A 21,896-nucleotide genomic window follows, 5' to 3' on the forward strand; every position below is an offset into this window, starting at 1 on the left:
TAGCTGTTTTGCACTCAGCAACCCCTTTTAGCAGACTGGTTTTCACTGTACTTTTTTTTCTCTCCCCTCTTCATCTTTTGAGTGATGCCATGCGTAGGCATGCCCCCACCCTGCAATGGGGGTCAACAGTCCTTGTTGCTGTTTATACCAGTGTCACTGTGCATTCATCAGTGGAGGACACTACGGGTGCCTTCAGGGGATGGACTGAAAAGGGCTCTATGGTTATTTCAATGCATTGTTGTCAAGGAAGGAAGGCATTAGAGACATTTGAATCCTGTTGTGAAAAGTACAAAAGAAGTCATCATGCAGACTATTCTGTAAAATCAACATGTTACAAGTAACTATGATATATGCAGAAGGTATAAAGCAGACACTTGTGTCTCTTTAAAAATGACACATTTCAATACAAAACTACTCCAATGTGATAGATCATATGAGGCTGACATACATTTGATACTACTGTATTTTTGTATTTCACTGAGATCCATACGTGCCATCTGCGAGTCTGTTTGTTGCCTTGACAGTACACAGCTCATCGTCATATGGACCCCAGCAATTGGGTGGGTACATCCACTCTATAGCAGCAGCTCCCAATCAGCTGAGCAGAGCGCTGAAAGCAGTCACATGTCGGATTTCGGTTTGCGGGGTTTTTTTTTCTTTTTTTGCCCTCCACGTGTCAAGATACACGGAGGAGAAGGCGTGACCAAAACAAACCCGCTGATTGGTTTGCAGCTAGTCACCAGCTTGTGTTCAGCAAGAGGGCTGTTCTCTTAAAGGGCCAGTCACCTTTTATTGTGGTTATTATTATGTTATTATTATTATTATTCATTTCGACAAACCATGCAACAAAAGAAAAAAAACAACTAAATGTAAATTAGCTTTGCACCTAAATAGCTTTTTTATAATTACTGAAGTAACTCGAAAGGCTTCATTCATGTGCCTTTTCCTCCTGAGATTTTGCGTATAGCTGATGAGTTTATGTCAGAAATCCACTAATCCGTATCAGGTATAACATCGAAAACCAAACAACAAAAAATAAATAAATAATTTACTTGAATATTTTCAAAGGCTGCCGTCACTACTTGGACTTGATTAAAATGTAATGCTTCTTTACCACTACTCACACGCTAAAAAGTGATATCTAAAGCATATCCTCTCGATGTATTATGTTTGCATAAACAGGCTGACTCTGGTCCTTTCACATTATTAAGAAGGGGCGGGTCCGGGGGCGGATCCGCCCCTTCTCCCCGTCTTTTTTTTTTTGTTTGACACAGAAAAAAAACAACCCCTCACTCTAGTCAGCAAACATTCATGAGTAGTTGTAATGCGAGGAAGGTACCGAGGCTCATCACCGAAATCTGCAGGAAACAAGATAACAGCAAGTTGTCAAGATACCACCGATCACAACGGAAAACGCGTATATTGGCGGTGAGTGTAACGCCCGGTTGTTCTGATTTGGAGAACGACTCTGTCTGCGCGCGCTGAGCTGTCGCGTGCCGCCCGTTTGTGGGAGTTTATCAACAAATGTGCGGGCAGCTCGGGCATGCCCGGGCAGGGACGGGAGGAGCGGACCTGTCAGGTGGCTGGCGTGTGGCAGAGAGCGCTTCTATATGTGTTTCTGTCGGTCTCTCTATGCTAGCCAGACTTCCTTGTCTTGTTTTCTTTAACGGACTCGGTGAAGAGGGGACAATGACGGGTTGAATTCGTCACCTCTCGCGCGTGCTTTCCCCACGTCCCGGGCTCCAGGTTGCTCCCGGTGTTTGACAAGCGACAGGCGTTATTGTTCGCATATTACAGGTAATTTAGCGAAGGTTTATCACCGGCTAATGACTGCGGACGCTAAAAGTAAGTGGTTTTCTGTGTAAGGCACCGTGACTGGTGTCTTTTTAGACGCTTTTCAAGTTTGTTTTAAATGTTTTATTTCTCGGGAGGACGTGTCAGCGCCGGATAATTGGAGCAATAGTAGGAATACAAATAAACACGGTCCTGGTTTATTCTTTAATACAACTAGTTAGCTGTCGTGCGTTTTCGGTTTTCTTTTCTTTTTCTTTTTGTAAGACTAAAGTAAAGTAAGACTAAAGACTAAAGTAAGTTGTCGCTAACTGATTTACATAACAAAAATGCATTGATTTAAAGTCAACTTTATCTGCGTTTGTCAATGGTCGTTTTGTGCGTGATGTTTTGACAAGCTTCTTAAGGTAGGAGATGCGATGGTTGCGAGTTTTTAGATGCGTAAACACGCAAGCGCTCGAGCTCGGCGTGTTTACGCTCTGAGCTGCCCGGAATATGGTTCTTCTGATGTGGATAAATCGCAGTAGATTGCCGGCGGTCCTCTGTCGAGTCCTTGCGGTCGATCTGAACCTCCTTGACGTAAATGTCGGTTAAAGTCGATTATTTTTGTGCAGTTTTATCGCACTTGCACCCCAGGTGTTAACTTCCACATGACAAAACCAAACGTAGATCACCAGAAAAGCAGCAAAAAATGAAAAAAGTAGGTCATTAAATAAATAAAAAATAAACACCAGACTATTTTTCCTATTTTTTTTTGCCATTTTAATAGGTTTTATTTTAACCAGACCATGCATCCAGCACTCCTAGTTGCATGAAAGCAGCAGGTCGCATAGCAGTCGAGTTCAGTGTGTGTGCTCCCCAAGTCCCAGCTTTGCATTGAGCAGAGCCCGTGCACAGATGGTGCAGCAGAGGGAGCCACTTTCTACTGGAGCTTTGAGACTTTTGACCAGCACTGTGGTGGCTGCCAGGCCTCCCTGCAGCCCCCAGGCAGTGTGTGTTTGTGTGTGTGTTTGTGTGGGTCTGCCTGTAGTCTGTGTATTTCCCTGTCTGTGTTTGGGGTTTTGTTTTTATTTTTTTATGTGTCTGACAGTATGGTAATGCTGCCAGCCCTCATGATGACTGCCAGTGGAAATTCAAGACAGGGCTTGCAAAGCAGTTGACACACAAGCGCACATTTGAGCTCAGTGAAACTTGCTGCTTGCATAACATTAATTAATGTACTGCTTAACTGGTCTGGAGGAGATGTTGGCACAGATTTGAGCAGTTTGTAACTGTATTAAAGCACAAGTGAATTGACTAATATCCCTGTTAAATGTCTTTTTTTCTTCTTTTTTTGGGGGGGTGGGGGGTTGTTGGTCAATAATTCTGTTTTCCTCTGCCAGTAACCAATCGGATGAGACAAAGTGATGGTGTTTTTCCACAGCAGTTAAAGATGCAGTTTCCTTGTTTGACTCCATGTGATATGACATCATGCAAAGAGAGATATATGACTGCGGCCGCCTCGCTCGGTAAACACAATACCAGTGTATCCAGTTTCAACTTTTTGCATACGACAACTCAGCCTGTTTGTCTCCACTTACACAACAAAGGGAAAAGACAGCCACCCTTGACAAAATGATATAACAGTAGTTCAGACTGGCGTGTGGCCAACAAGGAAGAGAGCGTGAGCGTATGTGTTCAGGAGGCATATTTGAGGATGGAGTGAAACTCGTTATCTCACTCACTGTATGTGGCGCAAAACAGTCTACCCTGAACAGCGGTTTCACTGTGGTCTCCCTCACGCTCTGCCCTCTGTGCAGCGCAGGTTAACGGTGTGGACAGGCGGCTATCCAGTGGTTGAGTGAGCTGAAACATGAAGTAAAGGTCTTAATATGGAGGAGTAGAATTGAATTCCCTGACAGTGCTCTTCTGTGAGGCACACTCTTCAGATTAAAGTAATTCTGAGGGAGAGGGGTGGGGGAAAAGCCTCTCCTGTGGATCTTTTGGCACTCAATTACAATTTGGCATATTGTGAGGAACAGCTTGGCAAAATGTGCTGCAGGAGGGTAGCAGCTCTGGTGTAACGTTTTTAGCCGCCCACTGGGTCCCCCTATATAGGGTGTTTCCATACATTTGTTTCCTCTTATTAATCATCACTGCAATAAAAACAAGGTTATACAGTTGGCGGTTATATGTTTATTTTTCTTTTACACATACATTTACAGATCGGTCTTGTCTTCTGTCTCTTTTCTTTTCTTCCATCTCTGCTTGTTTGTTTTCAGTATTACCACGTGCAACATAAGCCTCTTAATGCAGATTATAATGACTAATGATTTATTTCCATTTAATACAGATAGGGTGCAATGCATGCCCATCTGCCAGAGGGCAAAGTTGCCACTGATAGCAGTGGGACATTTGGCAATTTTTGTTTTTGTTTTAAAACAAATCACACCCAAATTACTTGCACGCCATAGCTCGTAAACATAGCCAAGAGTCAAACCTAATCCTGCTGAAACATTTTGTATTTACACTAGCAAAACACTTGTGCGCACAAATGCCGGTGATCTCATTCGAAAAGTTTGATGTACCTTTCTTCTTTCTCTGCAGGAAGTTTACCGCTGAGGCGTCGGATGGATGATGAGGAGGAGGATATGTCACAGCCCATCTCGCAACTGTGGGGAACTCCCTTTAGGGGTGTCAAACACGAAGACCGAGTCGCACAGATCGCAGCCGGACAGGCCCTCGCCGCCGTCACCGCCGCCATGTCCACGTCGCAGAGCCACAGCAACAACAGCGTCAACACGCTGCCCTGCAGCTTACAACGGCAGCCTTGCCTACCGTTTCACGGTAAGGAGGGGGTGAGCCTGTTGAAGGTTATGCGTGTTGTATGAGGAGATCCGAATCTTGGAGCATGAGACAAACAAAATGCCATTTAAAAATACCACTGCAAAACAGATAAGCCTAGAAATCAGTTCTGTGAGATCCCTTTGTGCTATAATATTCATAAGACTAACTCTCTGTGTAACTGTCTTCAGTATTAGGCATATGCTTGTGACATAATGCGAAGAAAAAAATGAATCTGAATTTGATCAGTGGTTATTACAGAAGATCCAGTTTTGTTTTACTTTGGATTTTAAATGATCATTTCTTTAAAAGATAAAAATAGACAACAATAATTGTAAAGCACGTAAAGCGACATACCAGTGTTAATATGTGCCTCAGTTTTAATCCAATAGTTTTTTCCAACGTCTAATCAAATCAGTATGACATCATGATAAGTGAATTAAACAGACGCTGAAGTAGAATGTTGTTTGCTTGTTGACTCGGTATCAGTGCTTGAGAGGTGCCTATTGTTCCGCCTTAAAGTCATCAATGCATAAACACCACTGACTGTTATTACCTTGTCATTCAATGTAATGGATGTCATGCACTTGGCTTTATGCCATCGCTCCACACAGTGTTTCTTAAAGATATTGCGTTGTTCTGTTAGGGCGAAATTTCACAGCGTTCTGCACACATGATAACATTAAAAGAAATTGTTTTTCTTCAAGTGGCACGACTGTAGGAAAACGTGCTGTCAGGCAGTGAGTAAACTCAGTGACACGGCCCAGAAAGAGGCGGCGGATCGCTGAGGATCTTGTTGATTTAATAAGGTGTTTTCCACCTGCCGTCACTCTTGCTCACTGTTCTTGATTGTGAACTCTTCACTTGTACTTCTTGTACTTTGTAATTTGCCCAGTCATGAGACAATCTGATAAAAACCTGTTTTAGTTTTACAGACTATTATAGCATCATATTTATATTGTATATTTGTGTAGGCGAGTCAGACACAACTGTGTTTGAGGCCACTAATAGTAAACAAGATAGTAAGCCTCGGTTTCAAAAAGTTTATTTTTTGTCCTTTTTTTTTAGCTGCCTAGTTTAACTTCACAAGCAAAACATTAGCAGTTTTACTGAACTGAAACTACTACCTACTCAAATCAAAAACTGCTTATATTACTTATGTAGGGATCTTGGCAGTAACACTGACCACAACTTCTCACCATTTTTAAAAAACCTAGCAACAACTCAAGTGTTAAGAAGCTTGATGTTTTCCTTTTAGGCTACGCCGGATTGCGTTTGCATTTTCCCGTTCACTTTGAGCCCATGGAAGACCGGGGAGATATTGAAGAGGAGGAGGAGGAAGAGGACAGAGGGGAAGACATTGACAGCGTGGCAGAGAGACCCGAGGAGCTGAGTGTTGAGGTGCAAGTTGGTCGTAAACTACGGGAAATTGGAGACAAGTTCCAACAGGATCACGTTGAACTGGTAAGCCTCGCTCCCGAGTGGCGAAGCAGATCCACAGCAACCCTTACCTTCAAACACCGGGAACTCAAATCCATTTCCAGGCATAACTTGTAGAGACACTCTGAACATCATTTAACTTACATTACACAAAAGAAGAAGTGAATAATATCTAAATGCTCAATTAGGTTGTTGAACACAGTTTGTGCGTGCCAGTGAGATCTAGCGGCAGCAGGGAACAGCGGTTCTAAACAGCTGCTAAAACTCAGACTATATTGTGTTACCTTTTTTTTATTTTTTTTTATTTTATACATGTGTCCTTGATTAGAGACACTAATTACAGCTAAGTTGTGCCAATTTGTGGCTCGCTCTTTGGGTAAAAGGGAGAAGTTTTGCCAGCTTAAATTACTGCAGCCCACATCGGCTAAAAATAGCCCGAACAGTCATTCAGACACTTTCTCGAGAAAACAAAAACTCTTAAATGATTATTAAGCCGTGATTTAGCAACTTCACGAAAGGAACAAAACCAAGAAGGAGATTATAAATAGATATCTATATAAACAACTCATTTCAGTGTTTTTGTTTATTGTTAGTTTATGGTCAGAGGCATCTCTGTCTTCTGAAACACTGAAACCTCATGCGGGAGTGACTAAATTTCTTTATTGTCTATAAAAAAAAAATCAGCTTTGTTACTTGTAAGGTTACCTGAAAGTAGGACTCTTTAGGGTTTATTTCCTAATAAATTCTTTATAATGGAAAAAAATTCCCAAACACAAGGCTCAAGTTGGAAAGCTCATCTGTGAACACATGTCGTGTAGTTCAAGATAAGCACTTAATTGTGCATCAATATTTGCAAAGCAGTTACTGGACTGCTCATGGGCTTAGTTAATAAGTACAAATAAACTGGGACAGGCAAGTTTCTCATCTGCTGCCATGAGGATTTGCTTTGCCAGCAAGGTGTGGCTAATGCATTTGGAGAAGCATTCTGATGAAAAGAAAAGCTGTATACGGTTTTGAGTTTGGTGTAAGGTTTGAGAAAGGACAGGTGAGACCGTCACGAATGGGAGTTAGCAGCGAGTCTGTGTCTGGGTAGACTCGGTCGGCTGTTTATATGCTCATCTAAAAATAGAGTCTGACTCACACACTTATAGACACAGCCAGTAACATGACGGCTACCCACAATACCTCAGTTGTCCCGCTGCCTGCCTCGGCGTGTGTGTTTTCTCCGTGTGTTTTGGTTTGCGTGTGTAACTCTGTGACACAGAGATAAGAGACTTTTTTTTTCTTTTTCTGTCTGCTGTCTGCGCTGGAGATGGTTTCATCATACAGGATCAGATACTGCTGTTGTAGGAATATTCCAAAGGGGGAATAATCACAAGTGCTCCTGTATGATATCCAATCACTTGTCTGTACCATCTCTGCTGCTATTGTTAGACTTTTTCACTTGCTTCTCCAAGCAGAAGTTGCCAGTGTGGGCCAATGTGTGGGTTTTTTGTTAGTGTGAGGCACGCTGTGTTTGTGGTTTGAGTCTTGTCCATCAATTTTGACTACTTTGGTGGCTGGCTGCTTAAATGCTCAGGCGTTACTTAGGGGGTAAAAATTAACCCTTTGTTACACTGAAGAAACGGGGAGGTGAGCGCGGATATTATCCCTAAAAGTGGCGAACAAAACACACAATATTCCTCACTACCAACAAGAGTGAATGCATAAAGATGAGCTTCATGTGAAACACAAGGGTAGTGTTTAAATAAGCTCAGCAGTGTAAAATTAAGGCAATTAAGGACAATTAGGGTTACATTTAGCAGTGCTGGTTCAGCTCAGTCTGCTAGTTCTGCATCAAATAGCCTGTGGCTGGCTCTGATTGCTAGCCTGGTAGAGACCTTGGTGAAGAGAGTGCAGGGGGGGGGGGGGTTTGCCCAACAAGAATGCTTATGCAACAGGCTGCAAGGTCTGAGCGCGCCTGTTCAGGATGCCAGAGGGAGCGGTGCAGGATTAGAGACGAGGAGGTGGAGACAGGAGATTTCAGGATGCAGCAAGAACCCCTTCATCTGTCTGTAGCCCACAAGGCACGAGCACCCCAACGGAAAATGAGACGGTGGCTTAATATGAGGGAACGGTTTCATTTTTGCTTTGCTTTGTTTTGATAATTTGCTTCCATTTTTTTTTTTGCTGACTGCGCTATTAAAGGAGAGCTGTGCTGCAGCCACGCTTTCTTTGAAAGCATTTCACTTAGAGCTCCTTGTATTGAAGTCAGCAGTGCAATATTTAATTAGAGGGACAACTAAAATCTTTGAAAGGCAGATGAAGTAATGCTGCTGGGATGATTGTCAGATCCTGGGAGCTAAAACCTTTTAATATTTCAATCAACTTTTTCGCTTGAAACCAAGTAAATCATTATAAATATTTTCTGTTAGGAGAATGAAACTTCCTGGGGGGGGTGGGGATTGAAGGCACTTTGGTATGCGTGTGATAGACAGGTTTTCTCGACACAAGCTAATGTTGTGGAAACATCCAGTCTAGTCGGTCATATGGTTTCATCTCACAGGGTTTACCACAGTTCACAATGTTTTACCTCAGAAACCTTTTCAATTGAAATCAGTGTGTGTGTGTGTGTGTGTATTGACTTTCACAACTGACGAGTGTTGTGATTCTGATATGACAGGAAGCTTTTATACACCCGGCTCTTGTTGAGGCTGACAACATGTCTTTTCTTTTCTTTTGTCTGTCCCCTTGCAGTTTATGAGGCACCACAGACAAAACCGGCCTTTTTGGATGCGCCTTACCATGGCCCTGTTTGGCTTTTTGTTTCCAAGAGAGGCTGTCATCCCCCATCTGAGAGGGGAGCACAGATGAAGGGACTTCTTCCTGGCCCTCGCCTCAGCCCCTTACTTTCCGAACAGGAAATGAGGGACTGGACTGGACGGCACTGTAAGATGGAACACGGGTTTGGATTTTTGTTTTCTAGTAGAAAACGATGAGATGAAGAAGACACTGGTCACCGCTGGACGGAGACTGATCAATTTTTTTCTTGCTTTTGTTTGTTTGTTTGTTTTTTGCCTCTCCGAGAAGAAGCCATTCTGTTTGAAGAGATATTTTCGAAATATTTGTAAGATTACCTATTTTGTACAGTAAACTGCTCTTTTATTTGGTGTTTAAAGTCTTGAAGGACCTCCATCAGTCCAGGGAATGCCTTATTCTCTCCTGCCACAGCACATAGTCTTTTGCATCAAGTAAATCATTAAAAAAATGATTACATTTAAGATTAGGCCACTATGATGGTGACAGACTGTGGACGTGGACATTTCTGTGTGCTAAAGATACTGACTTTCAACCTTGAGGACTCAAGGCACATTTTTGTTTATCCTCCCAAAATAACTTCTCATCCTTTTAGTGTTCCACATCGGCTAATTTTTTTTTTTTTTAAAAAAGGTTGTTGTGACATTGTGGCAATTTATCACTACGATGTCGGTCAGCTCAGATTCTAATTTGTAGATATAGGATGCTATAAAAACCTGTCTTTCACTGACATCATCTGCATCTCGAGTACCACGAGGGGCGTAACGGTACACAGAAACTTGGTGTTGGAGACACAGATTGATTGATCGTCATTCATTTAAACAAATCATGAAAAGCAACAGTGCAATTTCATTTGACAGAGCTATTGAATTTGAGAAAACATCAGTTGATTGGCTGTGCAACACAAACTCAACATGTAGTGAGAGTTAATCCTGCATAATAATATTGCCACAGTGCTTGGCACATTTCAAGGCTAACTGTGTTAGCATGCTGTAGCTACTGGACTAAACGCAGTGCAGTGTTGAGTGCAGCTTGCTTGAAAAGTGTGCAGACAAACATCAGGGAGCACACCAAACCGAAGAACTTTCATGCTGAAGGAACACGTGCAGAACGGTATCGTTCCACGCCTGAGTACCACTCAAGCTGGAGGTGACGACAAAAACTGTGCAGATTCAGACACTGTTTTTGTAACGCATGTATACTTGAATTTAGGTGTACTAGAAAATATTTCAAGACCTGACATAGTGACGGTGATTACGATTTCTGTTTGTGATGCGTGTCGAAACCAAATGAGCACAAACAAAGTCAAACAAATCTCACTCGTGGGATTACGATCAGGGAAATGGAAACAATCAGACAGCAGAGAAGCTTTGGGGGAAAAAAAATCATCATTCCCCCCCCAAAAAAAGGATTCCAGGTTGTATTTCTCTGGCTGGGTTGACAATCTGAGTTTTTACCCTTTGCTCCATCGCTTTGGGAGTATTTTAAAGGGTGAGCAATATTCAAGCCAGTGGACACAGTAACCGTCTTTAAGTTTTCAGCTGTCAATAATGAGCAGTATTTGCAGTCAGACTTCCCCTGAACATGCCGCTTTGCAAACTTCTTTGTTACAGAAACATTTTGGGGTTACATTAAAGAGATGCATTTTTATTTTATTTCACTCCAGGTGCACCTGATGGGCTAATACGCATTATATCTCAGTCATTGGTACATTCAGCTTCACTTAGTAGGAACAGCTTCTGTACAGTTTAAGAACCATTTTTAGTAGCGCAAGAGACGCATCTGGGGGCAGGGCAAGCGCTACACATCCTCACTTGACACCTGCTACTTTAGTGACACATTTTACAGCAATGCAACCACTGTTCCATCAATGAAGTCTTTAAGGACTTTAAATATGAAGTTAAAAGGACTCATTTGCTGTATTTTCTCAGTCTGTTGCAGATTCATGATATAGATTTTTGAAGACACTGTCAGATTTTTTTTTCTTTCATTTTTTTTCTTCAGGGAGTAGTTAATTCTGTGACACTTGCGTTGTGCTAAAAACTTTTTTTGAATGAGGACACGATGCCAAGAACTCACTCACTTGATGCCAGTTAATCTTGATTGATGTCATACTCAACACCAAACAAGAAAACTTGGTTTTCTTTAAACATTCTCCAAAGCAGTTTTAACTCAACATAAGCCTGTAAGTGTGTTTCAGATTGTCAGGTTTTTGTCTTTGAATTAAACGTTTCCTGCAAACACTGATCGCTGAGCCAAATCAGATAGCCATGACACTTTTTTTTTGGTCTTCAGTCCAAAGCTTTTTGCTGTCTTTCATTAACTACTCCCTGCGCTTAACAAGAAAAGTTTCCTTTAGCTTTTTTGAGAGAGAGATAATTTATTCTAATTTATTTTATGTATATTTGCCCAGTGCTACTGTATAAATGCTATCTCAGTGTGTACAGTCCTTTTCTTCTCATTGTTGAGGTGCATTCAGTTGCGTGTTTGATGCCTGTGTGTGGGGAGGTTGGACTAAAGCCATGTGCCTCGTGCGTCCTCACACCAGCGGTGCGAGTCTTTACAAATCATGCGAAAACCAGACAATCAAATGTACAAAATGTGCCTTGTGAGTAACCGACCTGCCACATCTTCACCATCGACACTTGGCATATCTCTCAAAGTCACTGGTCACAGCTCCTGTTTCACTTGGGCTCTGTGAGATCAACTTCCAGAAAAATAAAATAAAAAATAAAAAAATCAGTTTGACTTCTCACAACAGCTTGCGAGGCACAGGCTCAACCTTTGACATCTCTCAGCACGAACGGCGAGTTTCACCATGCAAACCTTCTCAATATCAGAAACGACTGTTTGCAATCAATGTGCACTGTAAAAAAACTATTTTTATCGGTATACTGTATTTCGCGCCTCTCTCTTTCTACTCCTGCGCTGATCTTCCCCTCTAGATGCTTGAAACTTTTTAAGATCTGTAAAATGCTGGATCGGCCTAGCTTGTCTGGGTTTTTGTGCTTTTTTTTTTTTTTTAAAACAAAAACAAATCTGCAGTCTAGTAGGGGTTTACGTTTATAGGAGGAATGAGCCACCATGGTGCCCAGAATTCTTTTGTGAGATGGGTAGAGCATCCACTCAGTCGGTGTGATGTTTATCTGAGCCTGTTGTTACCAACCACTGTTGCAACCTCGACTCACGCGAAACATTTGTTTTATATGTTTGACCTTCAGTGTCTTTAATATCAAAATTTTTCAATTTATTAAAAAAAAATGTATATCCAAGAAAGAGTACATCTTTACTGTCAAGTGCTGTGATTTGGTGTTTTTTATACATTAGACATGATTTGACTGAGCTATTGTTGCTATCTTTATAAAAAAAAGTCTAAATTTTACCACACTTTTTTTTGTTGTAAGAACTAGAACAAGACAACTTTTGCTTTTCTACAAATGCTTTTTTTTTTTTTTTTCAATGTTGAGGCATTTTTGATTTTGGATATTGCCAAGTCTGCTCTGTCACTCTCAGTTCAAGGGCTTTTTTCGATAATATGTAAATGGAGTAAAAATGCATGTCCAACATTCCTGAAAAAAAAAATCTGTATCCTAAGGGTTTGAATGTAATTTAATGGAGTGAAAAACCACAGTATCGCTTTTAATACATGAACTGAACAGTGGGACTTACTTCAGACTCCTGTGCTCGGTTCGGCACACAGAGTTTGTGTTGTCTTTACATTGCTTTCTTTATGTTCAGAGTGGTCTCAAGGATTTCACATTCATGTGTCCTATGAAGTGAGACCCAGTCCAGATGTAGCAGTTTTTGTTAAAGCATTGGCTGTGTTATCTTTGGGACTGCTCTGTTTCTCCTGAACAGTTTTCAAACAGTGCAGGACATTGGTGTGATGGAGGCACTGACGGAGGATGGGGGATATTTTGTTTTGTTTTTTCTTTTTCTAGTGCAATATGCTGTACATAAGAGCTTGGCTCACAAGATCTTACGATTTCTCTCCATTTCTTTTGTTGTTAAATGGGTACATTGCCGTTTTGTTTTTGTTTTTTTCATTAAAATTTTATGGATAATTGACATGACTTGTGTTTGCTTTCTTTTACTAAGCATCCCAAAGTTGTCTTTCTTTGTCTGGTCATTATTTGATAGAAAAGACCAATGTACACACATCCAAACTAGGTGGAGGTATGACTAGCAAGATGCTACATATCATACAGAAGTTAATAGGTGCCCTTCCTGAGACAACCCTCTCATTTATCTGGGCTAGGGATTGGGAGTACACTAGCTCTTGGCCACCTTATTCTGGGTTGTCAACCTTAAAGTAGGACTCTTTTGGATGTGAGGCAAACATGTTAACCACTATGAGGAGCCATTACAGTGCCAACATGTCAATAAAATGAATTTCTTTCACCAAAAAAAAACTAAGCATGTACTTCTTGGATGGGCTGCAGTACAATAAACTGCATTGCAAGCCATCTACACATAGTACAATAAGTACAAAGAGTTCTTTGTGTTTTCAGGGTAACACTGAGAAAAAAAGAACCTTAGAAAATTCTCAGAAATACTGCGTTTTTTAAAAGAAGGGCATCTTTAGTACAGCCACCCTGCTCTAGAGTGGGCACAAGTTACTAAACTACACTAAAAATGCAACTGTTTCCAGAGCTGGAGTTAATAGTAGTTTTAAAAATAAGTATGTAATTTGGGGCACCATCTGCCTCAGTTTTAAGCATTCCTTTAAATGTTAATTTATGACAAGTGGCAGCCAAAGTTTCTTGTGTTGGTTGTGTATCACCCCAAGATGGTTATTCTGGACTTAGTTAGCGTGTGTTAAAGTTAATGTGAGCTGTCCTGATGACCCAGATAGATCATTTTGCGATAATTAAGAGCGCCTAGCTGATACTTTCAACTGCAGGGAGATCACCACAACCATTGGCATCAAAGGCACATTGCAAGACACCCTCACATCTGCTTAGTATGATTTTGAGATTAAAACTTATTGATGAACTTCCCAGTGTATTAAAAGTACCCACAGCTACTGTTATATCTTTATTTTAGGCTAACCAGTAAAATGCTCATAGGTCAAAACCTGTCTATGTAGACAGGTGGCACAGCTGGTGTGATCCTGCTGCAAGACTTTCCACTTTATTGACACAATGAGTTCCTGATATGATGATAAAAAGTCAACCAACTTTATTTTATGTTAACATATTACATCTTGAATTAAGCAGTTACTGCTGTGGGGTATTTTTCTGCTTTTGTACTAGTGTTGTAAACAGTTTCTGGTTTGCGTGTGTGAGATGACACAAACACACATGCAGTTAAGTCCCTCAGATTTGGGTGGATTTTAAATCAAGATTGACTGATCAGACTAACATAATTTTAAATGTAAGGACTGTTTTTAAGATTGTAACATTTGTAGTCAGTCATGATCTACAGTCTGTAACTGACTTGGCAATTGAAAAATATCCCATTTCCTTGCTTGGAGAAATTCTTGGGTTGCTTTTGCAGTATGCTTTGAGTCATTATCTATTTGGACTGTGAAGAGCTGTCTGTTTGGTTTTGCAGCATTTGGCTGAATTTGAGCAAAGTGTATAGCCCTGTACACTTAACAACTTCTATCAGAAGACACATCATCAATAAACACTAGTGACCCAGTTCCAATGGCATCCACGCACGCCCGTGCCATAACATTGCTTCCACTATGTTCGATAGATGATGTGATATGCTTTCTCTTCCTTTCCATACATGTCACTTCCCATCATTCTGATACAACTTAATCTTGGTCTTTTTCTATCCAAAATATTTTGGGTTTTTTCCAGAATTGTGCAACATTTTCAGATGTTTTTTGGCCAAATCTAACCCGGTTGTCTTGTTCTTGAGGGTAATCAGTGGTTTGCTCGTTGTTGTAAACATTCTGTATTTCCATTTTAAAAAAGGCTTCTTTTGATCATGACAATGATCTCCCTGAGAGTGTTCTTGACTTGGTTAGATGCTGTGAAGTTATTGTTCTTGACAATGGAAATAATTCTGTCATCATGTTCCTTAGTTGACTTAGTGGTCTTTTGGGAATTTTGGTGTTGAATCCCATTGGATTCATGTTTTTTTAAGAGCGTAAATATCTATAAGACTGACTATTGATTTGGCCACTCCTAAGGGTTTTGGTTTATATATGATTTTATATATATATATATATATATATGTTTGTTTTTTTGTTTGTTTTGGTTTTCATCGTGGGGATGGCCTCCTTCACTAACCTCAAGGAACTCTAGGGTTACTTTTGCAGTATGCTTTGGTCATTATCCATTTGGACTTTGAAGCGCTGTCTGCTCAGTTTTGCTAAATCTGAGAAAACAGTATAGCCTTGTACCTTTCATAATTCTTCCTGCTACTTCTATCATCAGTCACACTAGTTACAGTCATATAAGCACTAGTGGAAGCATAGTTTCTTTTTATCCAGAGAGGGGATTTTTTTGTTATCTCTCTGTTAGCTTTAAATTAGGTCTTGAGCCTAATGATGACCTCCTTCACTTATATCAATATATTTTTATGCTAGCATGGTTATGTCTGTTTACAGTGGTGACAGTGGACGACAACCAACACAAATGTGTTTCTGTGCAGTTTTTTTTTTTCAGAATCCTAGGTACACAGTGTTTGACAGTGATGCTTTACATCAGTAGAATGCTGACTGGTTAACAAGTGGGCTGGAACAGGAACACAAGTGACAGTGGGGAGACGCCTCAAGACATCAAAAAGTACACACAGTGCCTGCAGTGGACACTTTTCTTTGTTTTTAACACTCTTTGTATGCTATAACTTCCTTCTTTTCTGCATTAGCTAATGGGCTGACAACAGCACAAGCAAGAGTAGCCCACAGACATGTCGCAGCGCATGTTTTTGCCACTGCCTATATGAGTCGACAAAAGCTCTCTGCATGTAGACGGGCAGTGAATGGACTGCCAACAGACTACCAATGTGCAGAACCATAATTTCCCCATTAGACCTCATATTGAGAGTTGCAGTGAAAAGCTACCAAACCAAGTTCAACACAGAGAGTCAACTTCAGATTTCTGCCTAATTTGTCATAAAATAACAAAGGAACATGGTCACGAAACTGCTAAACAGTCAGTTGTTCAGTTACTTTTAAACTTCTGCAAATGGATGCCTGTGTATAAAACTGTCTGTAATTACTAAACAGTTAATGCAATGGTCAGTAGTGTCAACAAATACATATCACTGCAGTCCATTATATTCAATCAAGTCACTACACCACCAGCATCCGTAGGAGTCAATATCCAGTGAACATGAATATATGTGGTGTGTCATTTCGTTAACTAAAGTTTTTTTAGAGAGAAAAGAGAAAACTTGGACTGTTGTGTGGTTTTGTCTTAAAGGTCTGGGAATGACTAAAGTTATTAGAGTTAATCGCTGGGGACTAAGAATGTCTGCAGCAATTCTCAGTCTGTCCAGCAATTCTTCAGATAATTTAATTCAGTGCTGGATCAAAGTTCTGGATTAGCCAGTAGACCTGAATTGGCATCCCTAAAGATACAATGGTTGCATTTATAAAAACACATTGTAAGCTGTGTAATTAGTCATGTGTGCATCACTTCACAAGCTTCTGCTATCACAATTAGTAACAATCTGAAAAAACTTGTATCCCTGGATAAAAACCTCTTCTGTGACTAAACCCCCCCCCCCAACCCGACCCCACTGAATGTCCCTAAGTCACTTACTAATTTAGCATGAAAAATAGAAGCATTTCATAAGACCTGAAGGCACTGATGGAGCTCACCACTACTATTTTTTTCCAATATAAATGCTTTTCCCTTGGGGAAGGGAAGGTTCAACCTTATATAAACTGTGATTCACTTTTCTGTCACCGGGTTTCTAAAGCAATCTCCCCCAGGCAGGTGCTTTGTGTAGACAGGGGCACCACAGAAGGTTAGAGGAGTGCATGGATATGTGTGTGGAGTTGGGTGTTGCTGAAACAGATGGCCTCGGGAAAACTGAGAGTATTCCCATTTCCTCATATTAACTCTTTGCAGCGTTGTGCTGTGGGGTGAGCTGACATGAGCTGATGTTCTAAGGTAATAAAAAAAGCAGATATAGGTTTGGGGAATTTCTCTGTACTTCTCAGATAGAAAACATGTGCCTACTTCTTCTTTTTGCAAACAGCATGTTGAGGTAAGTAAAAGTGAGCATGCGTTCGAACGCAAGCACACAACACAAATCACTCACAGGCAGACTGCTCGTCCTCAGTTTGCACAGAGCGAGACATCTGAGAACATTACGTGACAAAAAAGAAAATTACGCCACGCTGGTTATGATTCTCAAAGGACACCAAATTGTTCCATAGGCCTGCTGACGTGTTTTCGTTCTCATTTCAGAGTAATTTGATTTCATGATTCGGTGAAACATTTTCATCTTGTCCTGACAGTAAACAACCTCAAAGGCATCTTTGGGCAAATTTTCACTGTGGCAACTGCAAACAAAGCAGCAAACATGTAATTTGTTATGTACAAAAGTATTTTAATCCTTATAAATCATTTGGAGATCACAAGATTTTTTTTTCCTAATGGGATGGAAAAGTCCTTCAAAGCTGATTCAGCTGCAAACAAAGTCTTTTTAAAACTCTGCAGCAGGTTCTCCTAAAGTCTAAAAATGCATGGAAGAACTCACTACTGACATAGTTTTGGGTTCTTTAGGACAAAACAGACCTTGTGCTCTGCTCCTCAACCTCTCACCAGCTGGAGTGGAAGCCTTGTCTCCTGGGACTGCTGGTAAATACAGACAAGTGTGTGTATGACTTCTGGGAGAAGGAGTTAAAAAAATGGAGGTAGGATGGGAGGGGTAGATATGTGCAGAGGGTGGAGGGGGTGGGGGTGTCTGCTAGGCTCAGCAGTTCTTTTTTTTTTTTTTTTACAAACAGCCCTGACAAAGACTTCTCTGTTCTCCTGGCCACTCACTTTTAGAGACGCCCTCATGATAACTCGGTGCCTATCTCAAGGGTCACGCCTCAACTTCAGCAGCAAGAGAAGCTCCAGTGCCTGGCTCTGGCTCTTTTTGTTTACTTCTGGCTTTCTGCCTGGGAGCACTAGACATTAACCCTTTGGTGTCTATCTGTAGCCTGAGAAACACGAGATTGCCTCAACGGGAAGATTTGGGGTTTGCTCATAGACTTTCTTTGCATTAATCTTATCTACATTTAGTGCTGTGTAAAAGTATTGAGCCACTTCTCATTTCTTTATATTTTGCTGCCAATGAACCAGACTTTCTTGTAATTTTTTGTGGTCTTGAGCAACAGTGCTCCAGCTTTTATGCAAGGCTTTCCAAGTTTTTCTTTAAGCACTGGCTGCTTTTTCGCTCATTTTCAGTCCAGTCCTTGTACCTGACCATTGTCAGATGAATGCTTTTGTTTGTTAAGCCAGTTTAATCTGACCTAAAAATCATTTATCCACAAAAAAGGCACCTAGTTTTGAACCAATGTTGTGTCTATAACTGACAACTTAGCAAAGAAAGAATCTTAAATGGTATCTTTAGGCACTTTGTTACAATCAGCCTGTTGCAAAAACACAGTTTGTTCCCATTTCTTTAGTTGGACCCAAAGACGGTAACATTTGGCAGGCATAAAACAGCATTTTTTGCAGTAACAAGGTGATTATGAAAGTGTCATTAGCCAAAAACTAAAAAACTTTGAGTTTTGAGGAAGAAATTGAGGAAAACGAAGAAGTGGCAAGCCTAAAAGAAATAACAGATGAACAGTATATGAAAGTCATGTGCTTAAGAATAGGAGGAAGCCAATACCTGACATAGAACCTGAGATTCATGTTCTGTTTTTCAAAACCTCATCAGACATGTTCTCAGTGAGGAAAGAAGCCATTCCTAAGGCTGAGGTAAGCCAAATTGCACAAGAACCAGACTGAACAAAAGTGCCAAAAGGTCCTAAAGGGTGATAAATACAAATATAACAATTTTTGGTTAAAATCTTTGTAAGTATGGAGTCAGTAGAGAGGTATTACAGTCCGCAGCCCTTTGTAAAACACAGGGGAGGTTCTGTTTTGGTTTGGGGCTGCTTTTCAGCCAGTTGTGTTGGGGAACTTGTCAAAACTGATTGGATTTTGATCCACAATGCAATACCACATGTCTTTAGGAATGTCTGGAGAAGCCTGGAGAACTATTCCTAAAGACTACTTTAAGAAATTATACAAAAGCTTATCTAAGAGAGTTCAAGCTGTTTTGAAGAACCTTCGCTGTCTTCTTGCCTTTTAAGCCACGTTTCCATTCAAGTTTGCACATTTCAAAACATAAGAACATAGAAAAGAGAGGTGGCTGAAGACTTTTACACAGTACTTTATGATTTGCACTCATTTTACACAAACACATAAATTCCATTTTATAATAAAACCATGTTTCCATCACTCTTCTTCAGTCGTTTAATGCTTTGATGTGCTGATGTGAACCAAGAGAAATTGAGGACAGAGCTTTTTATAACTTTGCAGTTTATGAATCCACAGAGCATTCTCTTGACATGTATCACAGAGTGATGACACTTCAATTATCACCTTTTGAGTACTCTCTGTGTCTTGCAGTTGTGTCAGGGAAACAGTTCAATGCACAACAACAGTCATCTTAATTCAATGCATTCAGCTTTTGCAGCTACTCCACATTTTAGGGCAAAATGGATCAAAATGTAATTTACTGGCACCAAATGTGTTCACACACATCTAAGATCCAAATCACACCATAGTCCCCGCTCTCTGGCTTGCTAATCCATTGCAGATGGGACAATGCTGGTGTAGTAGGGTATGGGAAAATGGGGAAAAATAACTCACCTCAGAATAAGAGAATCAGCTGATCTGTGCTGCTGTCATGGATTTTTTGGGTGGGGTGGGGGGGGCTTCTCTAAGATTTGCTGCTTTTTGTGGATTTAGCCAACTGTTGACAAAATAGCAGCAAATTTTGTATGTGCTACCATACAGTCATTAATGGTAAAGGGCCTGTATTTGTATAGCACTTTTCTAGTCCCTAAGGACCCCAAAGTGCTTTACACAACCAGTCATCCACCCATTCACACACACTGGTGATGGCAAGCTACATTGTAGCCACAGCCACCCTGGGGCGCACTGACAGAGGCGAGGCGAGGCTGCCGGACACTGGCACCACCGGGCCCTCTGACCACCACCAGTAGGCAACGGGTGAAGTGTCTTGCCCAAGGACACAACGACCGAGACTGTCCAAGCTGGGGCTCGAACCGGCAACCTTCCGATTACAAGGCGAACTCCCAACTCTTGAGCCATGATCGCCCCTTATGCTTTCCAACACCTACCCATAACGCCAACCTGCTTCTTGGCGAATTTTGAGGCATGCTGGTCTACTGGTATTGGTTGTTAACTATGATACTGATTCACAAAGTAGCTGTTTTGATTTATGTCATTGCACATTTTATACCATATGCAGCTCTTTATTTTCACTCTTGCAAGACCATATCTTTTATCTTGTGTTCATTCATCCATACATCTCCTACCGCGTATCCAGGTTTGGGTTATGTCACAATGTGTTTGAGATGCATTTAAATTTGTAGTAAATTAAGTGGTTTTTCTTAATAATTAACTGCTTGAACACACAAGATAAATACCTTGTATGCCAGATTATGGGATTTTAGGGTCTCTGTATACTTTCATTTAAACCATTTCGCCTTGCAGCTTTCTCTGACACTACGCCAAAAAAAGAAAAAAAAGAAAAAGAAAATCTTAAACAACAATATAAAGCATGAGTCATGATGTCTCCGAGTGTACTTCACACTGGAGCCCTGCTCAGTTACCTGGCTCCGCTCTGACTGAGCCATGCTGCCTTTACTTTAGAACCGCAACCCTTCGTATACACACACCACACTCCCAAATAAGGGTGGGGAGCAGCCAATTCATCTCCTTGGGTAATAAAAGTTAAATGCAGTCCTCGAGTCGTGACATGCCCCCAGGGGGACTTGGTGTATTGGGCGTCCGTTGTTGTCTCTGTCATCTCAGGGCTGTATCGGGGGAGGCTAAACTACTTCATGATAACAGGGTATTTATATTGTGGTGACTGCTCTCTAATTTAAAACAGATGAGAAGAGCTGCAGCACGGCCAAACGCTTTCTGTCAGCTGAAGAGTCTCGTTCTTGCTCGTTTTCCCTGTATCTCTTGGATAAAGGGATGGCAATATGCAATAAAAATGATCATTCAGTATTATATAGTCACGCTGAAAATCACAGAGTAGCCTGCGAGTAGAATCACAGAGTAGAATCTGATTCGGAATTGGGGAAGGAAGAGGGTGAGCCACAGCAAGATATGCTTTTCAACTTAAAATTGATGCTAGTATCTAACAAAAAGTATTTGCGTACTAAGGCTAAATCTCTAAATGCTCATTGAATTCTCCAAAGCAAACACACTGAGACACCAGAGAAGATTTAAAATGTTATAAACGCTTTTAAACGTGATCAGTATAGCTCCTCTTCTAGGTAGTATAATCAATTAGAGTTCAGGCATCTATAACAAAGAGGATTTATGAGGTTGAGGGCAGTTGGGGGGTTAGCATTGAGATATATTAATGGACCCAATAGTGTTTTTTTTCTAGTCTTACTGAGCACACACAGTGCACACAGACCACAAGCCACTTTTAACCATTCAATACCTTGTTTCTATAACACACACAGTCAGTCCGGTACAGTCCAAAGTGTGCCTTATTGGCGTGAAAGTTTCTTAAAAGAATATTCCCTTAAAATATAAGTTATTATAGAATATTCAGTCACACAATACAGCACAGACCAATGATGCACCATTTTTGTATACCTAAGTGGTTTCTATCTAACAGAGAAACTCAGGGTTAGTATCCTCCCCAAGGATATTTGGCCTGCAGACTTGAGCAAAGATTAAACCACCAACCTTCCTGCTCTACCTTCTTAGCTACAACAACACTAACACCCAACCACTACCACCAACGATACATCGCAGACAGTTTTGTAGTTCAAGCACACTTGAACTGTCAGACAGAACAAACCAGGATTCAAACCTGCTGAA

At 40.9% G+C, this 21,896-nt stretch overlaps 1 protein-coding gene across 4 annotated transcripts; it reads left to right on the plus strand.

The window, feature by feature from the left end:
• The first annotated feature begins 1,281 nt into the window (after positions 1-1,281).
• On the plus strand, positions 1,282-12,918 carry LOC146371630 (uncharacterized). 4 transcript variants are annotated; one of them, XM_084953576.1, is made up of 4 exons: positions 1,282-1,428; positions 4,378-4,617; positions 5,873-6,078; positions 8,791-12,918. In XM_084953576.1, the coding sequence occupies exons 2-4, from the start codon at positions 4,401-4,403 to the stop codon at positions 8,905-8,907; spliced, it is 540 nt and encodes a 179-aa protein (XP_084809702.1). In that variant the 5' UTR covers positions 1,282-1,428; positions 4,378-4,400; the 3' UTR covers positions 8,908-12,918. The 4 variants fall into 4 exon arrangements, with proteins under 4 accessions (XP_084809702.1, XP_084809701.1, XP_084809703.1 ...); XM_084953575.1 differs by lacking the exon at positions 1,282-1,428 and adding an exon at positions 1,451-1,579; XM_084953577.1 differs by lacking the exon at positions 1,282-1,428 and adding an exon at positions 1,588-1,797.
• Positions 12,919-21,896: the final 8,978 nt, after the last annotated feature.

The sequence above is a fragment of the Perissodus microlepis genome, chromosome 15 (assembly GCF_051167445.1).
Source record: "Perissodus microlepis isolate ML-2025 ecotype Zambia chromosome 15, ASM5116744v1, whole genome shotgun sequence".
NCBI lineage: Eukaryota > Metazoa > Chordata > Actinopteri > Cichliformes > Cichlidae > Perissodus > Perissodus microlepis.

Coding starts and splice junctions, on each gene's coding strand:
- LOC146371630 (XM_084953574.1), top strand. CDS start 3,185: ATGAGACAAAGTGATGGTGTTTTTCCACAGCAGTTAAAGATGCAGTTT. Junction 3,300..4,377: donor GACTGCGGCCGCCTCGCTCG/GTAAACACAATA, acceptor CTTTCTCTGCAG/GAAGTTTACCGCTGAGGCGT. Junction 4,618..5,872: donor GCCTTGCCTACCGTTTCACG/GTAAGGAGGGGG, acceptor TTTTCCTTTTAG/GCTACGCCGGATTGCGTTTG.